Source organism: Letharia columbiana (assembly GCF_014066305.1).
Source record: "Letharia columbiana isolate WasteWater2 chromosome Unknown Sc0000001_s0, whole genome shotgun sequence".
NCBI classification, from domain to species: Eukaryota; Fungi; Ascomycota; class Lecanoromycetes; order Lecanorales; family Parmeliaceae; genus Letharia; species Letharia columbiana.
The window spans coordinates 114,944-131,469 of record NW_023501037.1 but is presented as its reverse complement, the minus strand read 5'-3'; the positions used below and the strand labels follow the sequence as shown (position 1 = coordinate 131,469).

At 44.6% G+C, this 16,526-nt stretch overlaps 3 protein-coding genes across 3 annotated transcripts; 2 read left to right on the top strand and 1 right to left on the bottom strand.

The window, feature by feature from the left end:
* Positions 1–561: 561 nt before the first annotated feature.
* On the top strand, positions 562–858 carry HO173_000666 (uncharacterized protein; the record flags this gene model as incomplete). The annotated part of the gene is given in 2 exon segments (XM_037302615.1): positions 562–567; positions 586–858. The coding sequence occupies 2 exon segments, from the start codon at positions 562–564 to the stop codon at positions 856–858; spliced, it is 279 nt and encodes a 92-aa protein (XP_037170122.1).
* A 3,635-nt stretch (positions 859–4,493) lies between these two features.
* On the top strand, positions 4,494–5,277 carry HO173_000665 (uncharacterized protein; the record flags this gene model as incomplete). The annotated part of the gene is made up of 2 exons (XM_037302614.1): positions 4,494–4,527; positions 4,676–5,277. 2 exons carry the CDS (start codon positions 4,494–4,496, stop codon positions 5,275–5,277), a joined length of 636 nt encoding a protein of 211 aa, XP_037170121.1.
* A 5,669-nt stretch (positions 5,278–10,946) lies between these two features.
* On the bottom strand, positions 10,947–11,700 carry HO173_000664 (uncharacterized protein; the record flags this gene model as incomplete). The annotated part of the gene is made up of 2 exons (XM_037302613.1): positions 10,947–11,077; positions 11,148–11,700. The coding sequence occupies 2 exons, from the start codon at positions 11,698–11,700 to the stop codon at positions 10,947–10,949; spliced, it is 684 nt and encodes a 227-aa protein (XP_037170120.1).
* Between the last annotated feature and the right edge of the window lie 4,826 nt (positions 11,701–16,526).

Here is a 16,526-nt window from a genome sequence, read left to right as displayed (position 1 = left end):
AGCACACGTACTAGAAGGTGCAGTATTCACAGTAAGCGACCAGCGTCTTATTCAAAACCTTATTTCTTCTCAACAGGCGGCGGAGAATATCGCCTCGATCTACGGAGAATGCATCAGGGAGGGTATGGGGGACGCGAGGATGTGGGACCTGTAGAACATCGTCTATGATGCTATCAATCACTTAGGTGATTCTACGAGCAATCTGGAACAGCTGGTGCAGATGATGATCTGCATCTCGAAGCTTCCGGATGTAGTCGATGTGAATGGCAAAGTGGTCAAGTCGTCGATGAATTCACAGGTTTGCTGGCGAGAGCTACCGGGTTTCGCATTTTACTTCCGCGAGGTTGCTGTGGGTAAGTCAAGAGAAGGGGAAAAGAATCCTATCGTTCCGTTCCTTAAACCCACGCCAACACGTTCGCGGCCCTCTACCTTCGCGCCCTCGACTCTAACCTCCAAACCCCCCACCGGGATTTCGCCGCGATGCGCAACCACGCGCAATGGACCCTCTGCGAAGCCCTCGAAGTCCCCACCGATCACGCCGAGCAGGTGCACCGGACGGAAATGTACGTCCCCGCTGCCAGTCAGTGGATTCTGAAGGCGGGCGCCACCGTGTCGAGGTTCTGCGCGCAGAGGGCGAACAATGACGGCGAGAGGGTCGTACAGAGGGGGATCGGTGGTGATGATGGCGGTGAGTGGGTGTGGGGCGGCGAGGAGGGGTTCGGTGTCGAGAGGTGGGCGTTTGGGAAGAAGAGGTTCGGAGAGGTTGGCGGGTTGGAGGGGGCGGAGGGGGTGGTCAGGAGGCTTGCGGCGGAGGCGGAGGAGGAGACGGGCAGGATCGGGATGGAGAGGGCGGGGTGAGGAAGCGACGGGTTTTCCCTTTGTCTTCACATCGTCCTCGCGCGAAGGAAGTGGGCAATTCCTAAGCAATTAGAAGGGGCATTGTCTCCCTTGAGCCGCACCGTGTGAGGCATTTTTACCTTTTCGCTCTCGTTCGTTTCCGGAAAGTTGCCCGCGTGCGTACAAAAACGAACGGCGAAGGATTGATGAAACGGCCACTTTCCGTCTGTAACCCAATCATGTCATTCATTCGTGCCCAAATAACCTAAATAGCAAATTGCCACCAGTGAACCTTCTTCCTACAAGGTCCCACCGAGCTCACCATCCTCTTTCCCTCGACCGTGACAAACGCTTTTCTCAACATCACGCATCCATGTCTCTGGATCAGACTCCGCACCACACGCCTCAGGACTCTCGCGACACAGGGCGGTAGCAGCAGCGATGTCGTAAAAACCGCACTGGATAATAAAAATCCTCCTCGTCCGGCGTTGAGTACCCCCCCCCCCCGCCTGCCAAAGCTCCATCGCTGGCAACCACTTCCGCCTGCGGCGACGGAGTGGGCGCCGTGAGCTTTCTCACACCAATATATACGATCGCCTTCCGAAGGTACTTCAGTGGAGGGTTAAGGTCACTGCTAGCGCTGTTCAGGACTCTGCGGAATACCGAGTGTGTTGAAGCAGAAGATGCGCTGATATTGGTGTCTTCACACCCGATCGTTACACATGCCGATTTCTCTCGTAGTCGACCTCGAACAGGTATCGTCCCCCGTGTCACAAACCTGCAAGCGATGCAACTACGGATTCCCCCCTTGACACACACGAACTAATTCGACATAGATGCATAATCGTCTCGTTATTTCACCGGAATATCTTATGCAGCGCACAGTACTGCCTAGAAACAAATTTGTGTCGCCGATCGAATCGCCGGAGACGGGGGGTCCCGGGGACAAAATGGTCTCCGTTGGTACTAGTACAAGCAGGCCGGATCAATGCAAAACATCCCATCTGGATCGTAGGTCATCCGCCACTCCACCAGGCTCCAATCGACAGGGTTCCGGTCGGGGGGACCACGAGAAAAACCTTGTAGGCGGGACTCGTCCGCCGAGGATTTGATTGTCGACTTTTGGATCGCACACGGTGTGGGTTTTGGCACGGGGGTTGCCGATCAAGTCAAACTCGTCTGTGATACGGAGGCTCCATGATGGAATAAATGAACACTGTCCGAGGAGAAATGCTGTATAGACGCCGATAGTGTTGGGATATAGCTGGTGGGCTGGGAGGGTGGTGGTGGTGGTGGTGGAGCCGCGGGAGATGGGGTGCTGCGAGGAGGGTGGGTTGGTTTCGGGGGTGGTTGTGGGCGGGGGAGGGGTGTTGATGTTGGGTTTGGTACATCTTTAGGGAAGAGGGTGGAAGCGACGGGTTTGATGCTGGATGCGCAAAATGGCGGAGTGGGCGTTTTGGTCCGAGTCTGGATTGTGCTCATAGGGGTTGGCGTGGACGATTGGGTATGGTTGTTGCACTTGTACGTCGGCCTTTCGAAGATAGTCGGGACTGCACTTGTGGAAGTTGCGTGCCTGCGCTCCCGTTGGTGTCGATGTATGTCACATAGCTCCGGTGATGGTTACGCTCCTGCTGCATCATTCGTACTCGGCTTCGTTGATTCGGGCGGCGATCGGCCCGAGTCAAAGGAAATTTGGCCGGAAGGAACGTCTTAGCGGTTTCCAGTTGGCCAGGGTCGACTGATAAAGCGCAAAAGCTCAGGCCATCTTGCTGGTTTTGAAGAGGCGGGTTTTCGACGAGCAGAGCGAACAAGGGCAGCAGGGCCGTTGGAAACATTTTGACAAGCGATCTTTGCATGATTCGAGGAGGACTTTGGACTTGTGGGCAGTGGGAGAGGTCTGGGGATGGAGGTGCTGAGGAGTTGAAGAAGTTGTGAAGGAGACAGCTCGATAGACGTCGAGGTCTTCAGAACTGGAACTGGAACTGTAGTGGTGAGGCATGATTTGTACTTTTGGAGAAAAGTGGGTTTCTGCTCTTACGAATCTGGTGATGGGCATTGTGTAGAGAGGCCGTCCAGGGTCTTGTATCAAGTCATTGGGCGCTATGCAGACCTGAAGTCTGTGGCTTACGGAGCATATGATATTTATTATAGAACTTGCAGAAGTGTCCACCGCGGTAGAGCATTTCGAAGCTTGGAGCGACAAAGAAAGGAAAGGTGATGTATTGGACGAAAGAACGTGGGGGTGAAGTATCAAGGGTGATCTGTGCTGTGGCTTACTTGAACGTTGCGTAGAAGCAGGAAACTTGTAGACGGACATTAGAAAGCAGAAAGCGGATTGGGCAGACGTCGAGTCCGTCTCACTGTACCTTTACAGAAGAGGAGAGGGTAGAAGATTGTTTTCGAGCCAAGAGGTATGTCTATTAATAGATATGAGACTACTCAAAACACTCCTGAAGGAAAAGGGCAAGACTTGGCATCGCCAGGTCATGTGGGAAAGTTGAGAAAAATAAGCAGACTGACTTGGGTGCAGCAGTAAAAGATGGAATGGAGCAATGGATGGACAGGCGTCAACTTGCATCAAGTGGACTGCTTGTGGACTGAAAAAGGGGGGCTGTGTCTGCATGGCATATGCATGGAGTATGGAGTTATTCTGGAAAAAGAAACTCAACGAATCAGAAGGGCTCGAAGCGCTTTCAATTTCTCGCTTGTGCAAGTCTAAGAGACTTGGCGCATACTACACGTGGTTCGGGAGTACCTTCTCCTTTTGAACCATATACCCACCCTTTTACCTTGAAAAGGGCCATGCATGTCGTCAGTCTGCATTGAGCTGATATACACATGACTGGGTTGGGTGCGCTCCGAAGCGCTGCATATTGGACAATGGAAGTACTGGGGGACGTTGATCGCGTATTGCGGAAGGGCCTCTTCTCCTTGCATATGTACTAGTAGAAGCCAGATTCGTCACTTCAGCTTCTGCTATTGATAGCATATAAGCCTGACCCAAAGCGCACAATCCTATTGTTGCAAGAGCGCCATCGACCCTTTCCTTCCCCAAAGTCCCTGCATGGATGCAACTGTCTTTCTTTTGGCCGGATTGAGACTGACCTATTAGGTGCTAGAACCTCCACTCTGCCAGTATAGTGCACTCAGATACATCTTCGACTCCTCGCTCACTCGAGGATATCTGGGAGAGTGCTGAATGTCCACCGCCTGGCAAATATTTGCCTCCCCTCTGACCGGAACAAGGCAGCTCCAGAGTCGATAGGTGGATGGTTGCAGGAAGGAGCAGGAGGTCCTGACACTACTTTAGATACAGGTAGCTAGAATAGAAAGTCGCTCATTCGACCCTGTTAGTCGCTTGGTAGCCGACCAACTCTCCATTACAGACAATGCCGTCTCATGAAGCTCGACGGGCCAGAGGTTTCACGCGACATTCGTACATGTAAGGTAGAGAAGAAGAGGATAAGAAAAGTGTTGCGGGTTGCAACGTCATTTCCGGCAAATGCCACGTCCAAATCTTCCGGTGCGAGTCGGAGCTGGTTCCGGCATTTGCCGACGGTCAAAAAGCGACGAAATTCACAAGCCCGTAGCAAAAGCAAACAAGAAGGACCGAATGAATTACCCCACACTTCACCCTCTTAACTCTTCTCACAATCATGAATGTCTGCCGAGTCTTTGAAGACGCGAGCAGTGTGAATTGCTCTTGATTCCTGCTTCGACGACAATCAAACAGCCCAGTCCCGGAGATCTGACGCCAGTCATTCAAATGCCTCATTGCTAGAAATCCTCCGTACGGAGACCCTTTTCTCGCATCTAAGCACCAAGCTGACGTGAATAGAATGCACCACGTCTGAAGTCTCCTCTACTCTTCCCAATCACACCCCAACACCCTCATCCCAACACCCAGCACCCAACCCATCACCACCTCCACCACCAACAACAATGCCGACCAACCGCCCCTTCTTCTTCAACTTCCTCGCCGCCTTCCGCGCCCAATCCGCCATCTCGAAATCCTCCTCGAACCCCTCCTCCTCCTCCACCACCTCCACCTCCACCCCCACAGCCCCATCCGCCTACGCCCCCCCGACCCTCTCCCGCGCCATCGCGACCAAATCCCCTTCCCCGGGCGCCACGACCGCCGCCGTCCACGCCGCCAACCCCTCCCTCTCCCACGCCCACGCCCGTCCGGCCTCGACCTCCCCGTCCGCGTCCATGTCCCCGCCGCCGAGGAGCCCGCAGGCCATGTCCCCGCCGGGCGGCGGCTTCCGCCGCGCGAGGAGGGGCAGCGACACCAGCAGCGAGGGCGGCTTCAGGGATTTGGGCGAGAAGTGGTATGTGGGTGGGAAGACGGCGGGTGGGGAGGAGAGGTATCTGAGGCTGGGGGCGGTGAGGAAGGAGAGGAGTGGGGATCGCTTGAGCTTGGATCGGTTGAGTTTGTAGTTAGGGAGGGAACGTACTAGTACATATGGGGGTTTGATTGGTTTTTATGGAAAAGATGGACTGCGGAAGGCCTTTTTTTTTGGTTTAGTACAGGGTTGGCATAGCGGATTGTTATACTATTCTGTATATGAATGCTACAGCTTCTGGGTTCACGATGGCAACGTTCCACTTCTTGCGGGGAACACGGACGGTGGTTGTGGATGCGGTCCCTAGATCCGAACTCTTTATTCTCGGTGACACGCTTTACCCCAAGACGAAATGCCGCACATCGAGAACATGCGACGGGAACATTTCTTGCCGGGTATCTTGGATGGGAAATATAATCTTCCATCCTCGTTCCTCGTGCTCGCAGTACCGCACTTCGACCTGCTCTCCTATGTTGTCTGCGATAGCTGGGTCCTTGGGGCCTTTCACCTTTGGAGAGCAAGTCTTTGTTGTCGTTGTTCAACCCGAGGTTTCAGGAGCAGGATTTGTAGCTTCTACATTCCTCTTTTTGCTTTAGTCAGAGGCGAAGTGTTGTCCTCAGCTCTGCATTGAGATTGCCGGTAGGAAATCTCTCAATGAGAACAGCTAGCGGCCTTTAATTGCGTTACATCATGTTAGTCCGTAATGACTTGCGGCATCGATTGCGGTTTACTGTATGAATTCTATGCTTCATTCACAACTTTCGTACTTCATAGTTATCATTTTCGGTGATTGAGACCCGAAACCCTTGACTGCTGAAGCGTCATTCGCAACGTAGAGATGCCGCTAATTGCTACTTACACGAGGAAGTCAACACATCTCTCAAAAGAGCCTAGCAGATGTTTTGTCTGTCGGGAAGCTAACTAAAGTGCCCCTTGTCTTCGGTTGGAAACTTATCATCTGACATGGCAGCTCAGACGATCCCTCTGACACGCCTTGGAGCGGCCAACAGTCGAATTGGCGGTCGCCAACGAACCGAGAAGCGTTGATCTTCCCTCGTTTCGTAACGTTGTTGCAAAGACCAGCGTAACTAGCTTCGGCTGTATCTTGGTCGCCCAAGGCTAAAATCGGTTTTCGGTACAGATTGGCAGGACTTCTTCAAGTGATGCCTTCTTTCTGCACTTGATCAAGCGTGGTAAAGTCTTGTCTGAGGGAGAGTTGAATCTACCTCAAGTTCATCGGAGGAGCTTGTTGGAAAGAAGCTTCAGGCGTAGTAGAAAGACGGTACGCGGAAGGCTCATGGTGGCAGGAAGGCACTGTGGTGGGTGCTTCTGTAGTCGAGATCCCCAGCTGCAGTAAGGTTCTCGAATCGAGTGGTAGAAAAGGCTCCACAAGTGGGGCGGTCACTGCAGTGACAGGATGGAAAGCTTCAAGAGAAGTCGAAGGACGGCTTGTGAAGACGGCTTTTGGAGTAGAAAGCAGACAGCTGTTTCGGTATCCGGAAGGAGGGAGGAGTTGTGGAAGGCTTTTGTGGAGAGATCTCGGTGAGATACTCAGATTCCTAGGAGCCAGTGACAGAGATGTCTCCGTTGCAAAAGGCTTCAGGGAAGCACGGCTGGAAAAGAAAAGGATATTCAGGACTAGACCGATCACTTCCACGCCACATTGAGCCCATGGCATGGTCACCATGAGAATCATGGAACAAAAAGATCGGTTCTCACTGAGTAGAAGGATTGAAGAATACCTATGGAGAACTCTGATGGAATGAAGAAAGGGATTTGTTAATTCTGAGGAGATTCCTACCCGAGGGTTCGAAGAACAACGTCTATGCCTGAAGAGAGTAGGCATGTGCTGTTGCTGATACGGTCCACATCCCTGTTATCCCTTTATGAGTCAAGACATGTTAAAATGTTGCTACCATGTTGTAGCGGCAACCTGGGTAGGTGGTATTGTGGTGTGTAATAAAGATGATTATTCTCTGCTCAGATGTAGACTTCCTTGGCAGACATAAAAGATAGGTAAGAGCAAATACCTAGGCAACCACGACAGCTTGCCGTGACAACATCCCGTCAACAGGAAAAGCTCATAGCGAGCTCGCTATGCATCAAAGAGTATCATAGAAGGCTGTGGCAAAGAATGGAAGCAAGCAAATACAGGTAGCAACCAAAGGATGTAACAGGGTATGCGATATCTAGATTGTTCGCAGATGGATATTTTAGAATGGCGTCTCCGCGTAGGTTGCTAGGAGGAAGGTGCCTGTGTACGAAAGCAGAGCGGTTAAACTCGTCGATACTCGAAATGTCATCGTAGCCTTATTGAAAAAGTATGGGTATGTACGGTAAAGCGCATGACATCATAGATGCCCGTGAGGACACCCAGAATCTTGCGAAGAGTCTTCGCCTTATCAAGCTCCACCGCTTCCCCGTCTGGCTTCTTCTTCGTCCCCAGGCGGTTCTCCACACGTTGGATGGCCGTTAGGGCCGTGTTAAAATGATCGCAGGTGCGGCGGAGCCGCACGGCAGTTTCGACGGCTTTGTACCGGAGCGAGAGCTGCCTTTCGAATATCCGGCTCATCATAACCATGAGGGTCTGAAAAATATCTCGAGTCAGCGGTGTTCGAACCGCACAACCGATCAGAGACGCTTCTTCATTGAAGAATGCTTCTACATCAGCGGTATTTCATTAGGAAATAATGACCCCAATGGGCAAAAGTTGTTAAGCTCCGCAAAGATGCCTTATACGTCTTCTTTTTTATCTTGAAGACTAAGTCTTCCCCAAGCGCGATTGACGCTGGTGGTGGATCGATATTAGAAGGAGAAATTCTGTTGACGAGTTAAGAGAAGTAATGAGATGCTGGGAAGCTTTATGGATAGATGGTGAGCTCGGCAAGATTGGTGAGCTCGTTGGCCAAAGCACGGGCTCTATTCACTTTTGGCTTCTTGTGAGGCGCGTTGTAAAGTTCGACGATGCTATAAGATGGGTTCCAAATTCTCCGCACGATAATGAGATATTCGTCGAACTAATGTCCGATATTGAGGGTCTCAAGCAGTGCCGATATAGAGGTTGAAGAATCGTATATAAACTAAGGTAAAGATATGAAGGGCGGGGATACAATGTATTTGTGATCTTCAAGGTTGGTTTATATATGTATAAGACCTTATAAAATGATGCTGTTGACGATGATATATCAATCGTGGCAGATAGTAAGAAATTTGCTCAGACGATCAATAGGGGTTAATTTCTTCGAAGTGGGTGACATCGGTATAGAAAAAACCTGATCTCGTCTTCCAGGCTAAGAGATCCCAATCCGAGCTGAGGTTCCTGTAAGGACCCAAGGGAATTGTAATCGCCACAATCAATCCATGGTCGGAGCCCAGGATTTCCTTTGCAGCCGTGGCCACGACAGCGGAACTGATGAGCCCGGCTGCAAATGAGCCAGAGCAACAAAGAATCGACGGTCGTATTGAGCTAGGCTAGCTGTGGATTATTGCAATGCTTTCAATGAGGCGTTGATGCACTCATCGTGATGTGAGGGTTGTATTTTTTGTTTCTATAGACAAGAGTCAGCTTTGCAACCATATGTCCTAAACGTATGCATAGTAACTCACCTTGCGTGAGGATGTAATGCTGATATCGTCTTGATCTAGAATTCGAGAAGAAAAGGAAGTCGTCTTACGTAAAGTCTTTGGGGAAGAAAGAAGAAGTGAGATAGACATACAATCGATAAGAGCTTTGGTCAGATACCTTTGATGACACCAAGCTCTTCAGTCACTTTCGTTAGTCGCCATTTTTGACCTATCTCAGGGCGTTCGGATGGATGATAAGTGTATTCATGTATAACACCTTTTTCTCACTTTCATCACGATGAAGACTTTCTCTTCAGCTCGTTTGAAACACCTTGAAATTTAGGGGAAAGAGTAGGTGCGGTCAGGAGTAGCATGAGATGTCTGGATGCGAGAATTGACGCGCTGCAGTGTACTTCCAGCATTGACCACTGAGTCCGTGTGACTCATTCTTTTCGTAATCGGATGATCATTATGAGACTTCATCGGAGACCTTTGGATGAACCAAGGTGAGCCAACAGCTCTCCTATTCCTGAGAAGGCAATACGCCGTATCTGATGCAGGAATGATCGCTTAGCGATCAGAGTTCCTTCCCTTTTTTGCAACTGCATCAAGAGCACACGAGTGGGTGGTCCGAGTCCAAGCACCGCTTCAATGATGTCTTCGTGGATTTGACCGAAAGTAAGAAAAACATCCTTTCCAAGTACACCGTCAAAACAGCTAAGAGAAGCGAACGAAACTGCGTGGTATAGAGTGTCGAAGAAGCATCCTTGCGGTGCTGCAGTGATAAATACACCACCGCCATTGACTTGAGAAAACGTCGATGGAGCGGTGGGAGAGTTCAGATTGGGCAAAATTCCTAAGGTAGCCATCTGGAGCTCCATGGTGAGATGCAGCTTATCCCGAACGACACCGCTCTGGTTTGTCCGATAAGTCCACGGGTGAGCATCGACTCTATCAAATGTTAATGCGCCTTCCTAAATGGAAATAGAAAGGGTGAACCTGATGAGAATTTGATGAGGGGTTGAATTCTCGTTCGATGCTAACTTCAATGCTGCCTGTTTTCCTGCGTAAAACAAACCCAAAAGGTTGAGACGTTGAGGGACGAGCCCCTTGGCCAAAAGAAACTTGAAGCCTGACATTGATATGTTCAAAGCTCGAGAAAGGGGGCATTAGGTATGTTTGGTGTGGGTATTAAGGATGATGAATTAGCCATCGCACGGATCAGATACTCACTCACGGTGAGATGCCACTAAATAAACCCGGAAGATGGTGTTGCTCAAGCACCATAGTAGACGAAATGGTAAGTCTCTATGGCCGGCGAGGGCAAAGTTGGTATATGTGTGTATGTAGGTATACGTTCATTTCATTGACTCGCGCAGTCGAAGTTGAGGAGACCATTGGCGAACGTAGTGAATTGGTATTGATGGGCAGAGATTCGCCGACATCAGATCTTCAACCGTCAGCTCTGTGGACATTCGCGACCACTTCGTATTCTCACAGTCAAGGAGCGTGTGAATCACTTCTTGGCCTATACCAATGACCGATTACAGTGAGACAAATCTTGGTGCAGCCCCAAAACTCTTCACTTACCTGGCGGCAGTAGGAGACAAGTAGAAGCGAAGTCCTTGATGTTCGATGAACGTAGTACACCACAGGTACAATAGTAGGTAGCGAGGAGTGCAATGGCATCAACGCAATGAAAACGAAGAGGATCTTGGAGAGGAGTAGAGTTTGTTTACCGCGCCACTCTGCCGACCGAGGGGTAGGATGTAGAATCACGAATCAAGATAGCAGTGGGCTGTCACGTTGGGGGAGACCAGGGCTCATGATCGTGTTGATGGAGGGTGAAGAGAGAGAGAGAGAGGGAGAGAGAGAGAGAGAGAAAGCCGCGTTGACAGGCAGTGAATGCGGGAATGGAGAAGGAAGTCGAAGCTTTCAAGAGTGAATGACGTAGGGAGTGGATCAGCTCAGCGGATCATCTCATAATCTCGAATTGATCATAGGTTTTCTGGAAATCATGCTGGAACAGAAAAATTATTTGTAGAAGAGAGTCTTGACCTTTGAATACTTGTCTATATAATTTCCAGATTTAATGAATGTGTGGCAGTAGACATCAACATGAGCCTCATCTCCACCGTTACTGCTTGTAAGGCCAAGCCCGCGCCCTCACCACTGTCCAAAGTCGTTGGACATTGCTACTCACGTTGCTACTCCATACTCATGCGGTCTCTCACCAACATCAGCCAGAGCCATCATGGCCTCGGCGGTAGGGCCGGGCCACTTTTCACGGATATACGCCGCAACCATATCCTGTCCATTGGTGAAGGCGCCTTTGACATGCAAGTCTCATGTCAGCTGAAGCTTCTTGAGCATCATGTTGCATGAAGACAGGAGACTTACCACTACTCCAAAGATTGCCATCACTGACCCACCTCTTAGTCTCCCAAATCGCCTCCGGAAACTTCTTCTGCAGCTCCGACACCAACGGCTTCGGACCGGTAACCCTCCTCCCCTTCAAAACTCCGGCGCAGCCAGTCGGGTATATCCCCGTGCAAACACTCAGTACATCCGTCCCGTTGTCAAAATGCCCCTCGATGAAGCCGTTCAGCGCATCTGTCGGCTTATACGCGGAAGGGTCAGGTCCAGGAATCAATAGGATATCAAGCGTCTTCTCTCCACCTTTCTTTGCAGGAGCACAAATCTTGTCAGAGATAGAGGCATCGACGCGCAATCCTACATTTGCAGTACATTCTTGGAGTGTATTGGGGCCGGCTTGGTTGATGTAGAGGATTTCCATGGGGACGGCGCCGGCTTTGAGAGGCGGGGGCAGGAAGGAGAGGGTGGAGACGTAGGGTTCAGAGAGCATGCCGAAGAGATCGATAGGGGAAAGGTCGAGGAGTTCGACGGTGTCGATGAGGAGAACACCGATGCGAATTGTGGGTTTGGAAGCCATTGCTGAGCCTGACAGTTGTGGGATGAGTTGGTTTGAAGGTACTCACTCGATGGTGTTTGGGATCTTGAAGGAGATGAAGGTTTTTATAGCATTCCAACTGTCTCGCGTCGGTGTCTGAAAAGCCCGAACTGCGGAACGAACTGCCATGGCAATCAGGCAGCACTTTCTGGACGATAGATTGTAATTGCAGAGGAAGAGATTCTCGACGTTAGCACCTTCCTTTTCGCATACCCATGTCAACAAAGACGGTGTGAGATTGTTTCGATTGATGTTTAGGGAGCACGATTCCACTGGACGAGATGAGAGTTTCCCAAGAATGGATAAGACAGAAGCCACAAGATTGTTGATAGTGAGCATTTTGCATCAAATGTCAAAGGAGAAGTTCAAAATTCCAGATTGTGATACTAGGCAACCATATTCGATTGGACGACAGTGGTCCAACGACAAGCCACGAGGATCGAGGGCGAATCCTACAAGCCAAACTCAGGGATACACCTTTCATCTCGTGCAAATCTATGTTTGCTTGAAAATTCGCCGGTCTGTTCCTTACGCCAAAACAAGCGGCACGCTGTCAGCGAAACTTGCTCAAACAGCGCCCATGCATCAATCATTCGATAGGCCGTTTCGATTTGCGGTCATGACATAAGTATAGTAGCTAGATTTGGTGAATATCAATGTCCAGCTACAGGAACAGTGAGGAAAAAGGGGAGAAATGCGGAGTGAAAGGGCTTGGAGAATTGAGGGCGAAGTGACAAGATCAAAAAAACCTCCTTTCTTCTTTTTTTTTTTTTTTTTTTTTTTTTTATAATTTTTTTTTTTTTTTTTTTTTTTTTTTAATTTTTTTTTTTTTTTTTTTTTTTTTTTTTTTTTCTCTTTTTTTTTTTTTTTTTTTTTTTTTTTTTTTTTTTAAATTTTTTTTTTTTTTTTTTTTTTTTTTTTTTTTTTTTTTTTTTTTTTTTTTTTTTTTTTTTTTTTTTTTTTTTGTTTTTTTTTTTTTTTTTTTTTTTTTTTTTTTTTTTTTTTTTTTTGTTTTTTTTTTTTTTTTTTCCCCCCTTCTTTTGGCGGGATATTTTTTTTTAAAAAAAATCCCCCTATACGCCAGCGTGCCCAACTCTTACTTAAATTTTATTAGCGACCTAAAGCCGTAGCTGCGGATACCTGTTCCAGTGTATCGACGGCGTATCGATGAAAGCGGAACCTTGCTATCTATGGTGACACCGTGATCCCTCGTAATAGATATATTCACAAGGGCGATGCCGCAGCCTCTCACCTGCTGCTTTAAACGCTCTTCTTGACTATCAGCGTTAAAAGCCGTGGCTGTATCAAGACGAATTGACGGTCTTTCAGAACGATTTTGAAGGATTTCTAAAGTATACAATCGATGGCTATGATAGATTTACGGTGGAGCGTTTCAAGTAGAGCACTGCAGGCTACATATTTAACGGCCAAGTTGATATATTTGAACGAGATTTGGAGCATTTGACTGTGGAGATAATAGAGAGTTACAATGAAATACTACGTAATATTAATCAAAATCCTTCACCTTCTCTATGATCTTTACAAGAGTGGCAAGTACGTTCTCTACAATTTTCTATGAATGGCGCTAACTAACAAAAAGTCGGAGGCGGAGCTGAATCAGTTTTGCCAAGCATTCTTATTTAATTTGCAATTCATAATTGGCACTGAGATTATCACACACACACCATCAAAAGTAGTACTGAATAGATAAATCTTCTCCCATATCGTATTCTACCACCTTCCTTATTATATTTAAAGCTTCTATATATCTCGCTTAGCCAATTTCTATTATTTCGAAATGCCCCTCGCAACGATTAAGCATAGTGCTATGGGAGTCTATATCTTTGAGGCGGATATGAGGGAGTTGTTAGCAACTCAGCTAAAAAAAGCCGGGGGTGTCTGCGCTTTACAGCCAGACACCCCTATTTGGACCTAAATAGGGCCCCGTAGGGCCCTCGTAGGGACGTCGCAGGGCCCCCGTGGGGGCTGCTGCTAACAAGAGTTAAATAGGGCTCTTAATGAGTGCGATATTCAGAGAGATTTTGAAGACTAAACTACATTTGCTGTTGCTGCTATTGCCCCAGAGTTATTAAGGCCTTCGCCTGTCGCTATTAAGGCTTGAATATCTTTAAGTCTGTCTTAAAGCCTCTGGCTAAAGTATTAGGAACCCCCAATTGTATAGCAACACGATATATAGTGGATGTAGAGTCCTATTACGAGCGTATCCTTAACACACCACTCAGCCCTATAGCTAGCGGGCCTTGGCCGAGACATCCCCTATCATATCATGCCTTCTTTTCATCTATATAATTCGATAGCCTTATTATTCTTAATCTACCTCACTTATACTAATATCGTATTTATACTAATTCTAACATTATAATAAAGCTTCTTTATATACCCCTCGGCGAAGAAAATTAACGGGTTTTTTACTTTCTACTCGAAGTAAGCGATCGAGTCTAATAAAGAAAACGCTAGGTATTTCTATTATATAGAAGCTCTACTATATATTTAAATTATTAAATATCTATATTATTCGAAAGAATTTATATTAGATAGTCTTTATTATTAACGATAGTCTAATTTATTAAAAAACGAGTCCTCTATATCGAATATAAAAAATCCTTCTTCGCTCTATTTCTCGTAAAAAAGTCTATTATTAGCTAATACACCTCCGGCGAACTTTCTATCACTCGAAAAAATACTATTTAAAGTACTTATAGTCTTTACGACGACTTAATCGATTAAGAAATAAGTATAATAAAACCTCTCGAGCGTTATAGTTAAACTTTAACTTTTAATATAAAGATTTATTATTTTTCTTAACTCGTATATATCTTTATAATACTCATATAAAAACTTTATTATATTAAGTTTAATATAACTAAAATTACTACTCTATCTACTTCTAATAAGAAAGAATTAGATCGAATTATAAAATATTAGAAAAGAGACGTCTAGATTAATATAAGAAAGAAGAGATTTAAATAGCGTAATATTCTTTTTTAGAGTATATCTTTACTATTAGAGTATTAGTTAATAAAAATTAAGTATTATATAGCTATTAATTACCTTTTAAGCGATATAAAAATTACTTTATATACGATATTTAGTCTTATATAGATTACTACTATCTAGAATATACTTTATAAAAATATTAATTTATATATCTCTCTATAGAGTACTTTAGATTCTATCTAAAAGCCTATCGATATTTCGAAGCTAAAAATCTTCGTCGCTATTATAATCTATATAAGAATCTTTTATTTTTCTACTATTTATAATTATTAAAAGACTAATAAAATTACTTTAATAGCTTTATTAATTACTAGAAATATAACTCGAAATCGCTATATTCTTCTTCGAAAATTTATTTATTACTTAGACTCTATCGAAGAGAACTTTAGAATTATTAAAATAGATAGATATAAATAGTCTATATAATATAAAAAGCTTTAGTTATTTATAAGTAAGATACGAAGTAATTAAAAGAAGCTTTATACCCCGAGTTCTTTTATTGTAATTAATAAATATATAATTAAGAAGATGGGATATATATATTATTTTATAATAGCTTTAGATAAGTTAATTAAGAAGGGATATAAGCTATTCGTAATTAACGATAAGAACTATCTCTATAATTATATCTAATATTCTTCTATATAGAGTTTTAAGAATAGATTAAAAGTTAAAAGTCTTAAAGATATATTAGTTATAATATTTAAATTAGTTATTAATATACTATTCTATAACTCTATTCTCTTTATAAATAACTATTTTATCGAATCTAAGCTAGCTATAATTTTAAAAGATAGAGAAATTATAATATATAAAATTATAAAGCTAAATCGATTAGATCTTTTAAAATTACTTATAGAGATAAAATAAGTCTTTATAAGGAATATTCTATACGAAGTTCTCGCTATAGTAATTTAGAATAATATATTAATAGTAATCTAATAAGATAATAATCTTATTCTAGCTCTAATTACTATATATAATATAAGAGAGATTAATAACTCTATCTTTAAAAAGAGAAAATATCTTAATAAGACTAGTATAAATAGTTATATAATTCTATCTACTTTTAAAGAGAATAATTAGAATATATAAAAGAAGAAGTTTTAAGTTTTTAAGCTTTTCTACTACTATAATAAGTATATAGAGAAGATTAATCGATTTAATACTCTAGTAACTATATATTCTTTTTAGCGAGCTTATAAATAAAATTAGATACCTCTACTTTATTAATATTTAAATAAAAGTCTTTCGAATACCTTTAAGCTCTATAAATTAATAGAAACGTTTCGTTAAAAGTATTAGAAGTTTCTCGAGCTAATAGTAATAGAATTAATTAAAGAAGGTAGAGAAGATATTCGATCTCGGCCGCCTCCCACCTTAATTATTACTCTATTAAAACTATTATAAGATAATTATAACTAATAAGATTTAAATACTATTCGATAGTATCTTATATATTATTTCTAAATTATTCGATATTTAGAAGAGATTTTTTAATAGAGAAATTAGTAGTAATAATAGTAAGAGAGGTATTAAAGATTAGAGGGGATAATACGCTATATATAAAGTCTCTTTATATCGTAAAGAAAACTATATAGAACGATTTCATAATAGAAAGAATTAAATAGAGTCTATAGAATAAATCTAAATTATTAAGTATAGATTATATAGTAGTTATAAAGTAATAGTATTAATCTATTAATATATTTATAATAAAATAAGTTAAGAAAGTTAATTATTTCTTAAATTCTACGATAATCTTATTAAGTATATCGAATATAATTTTA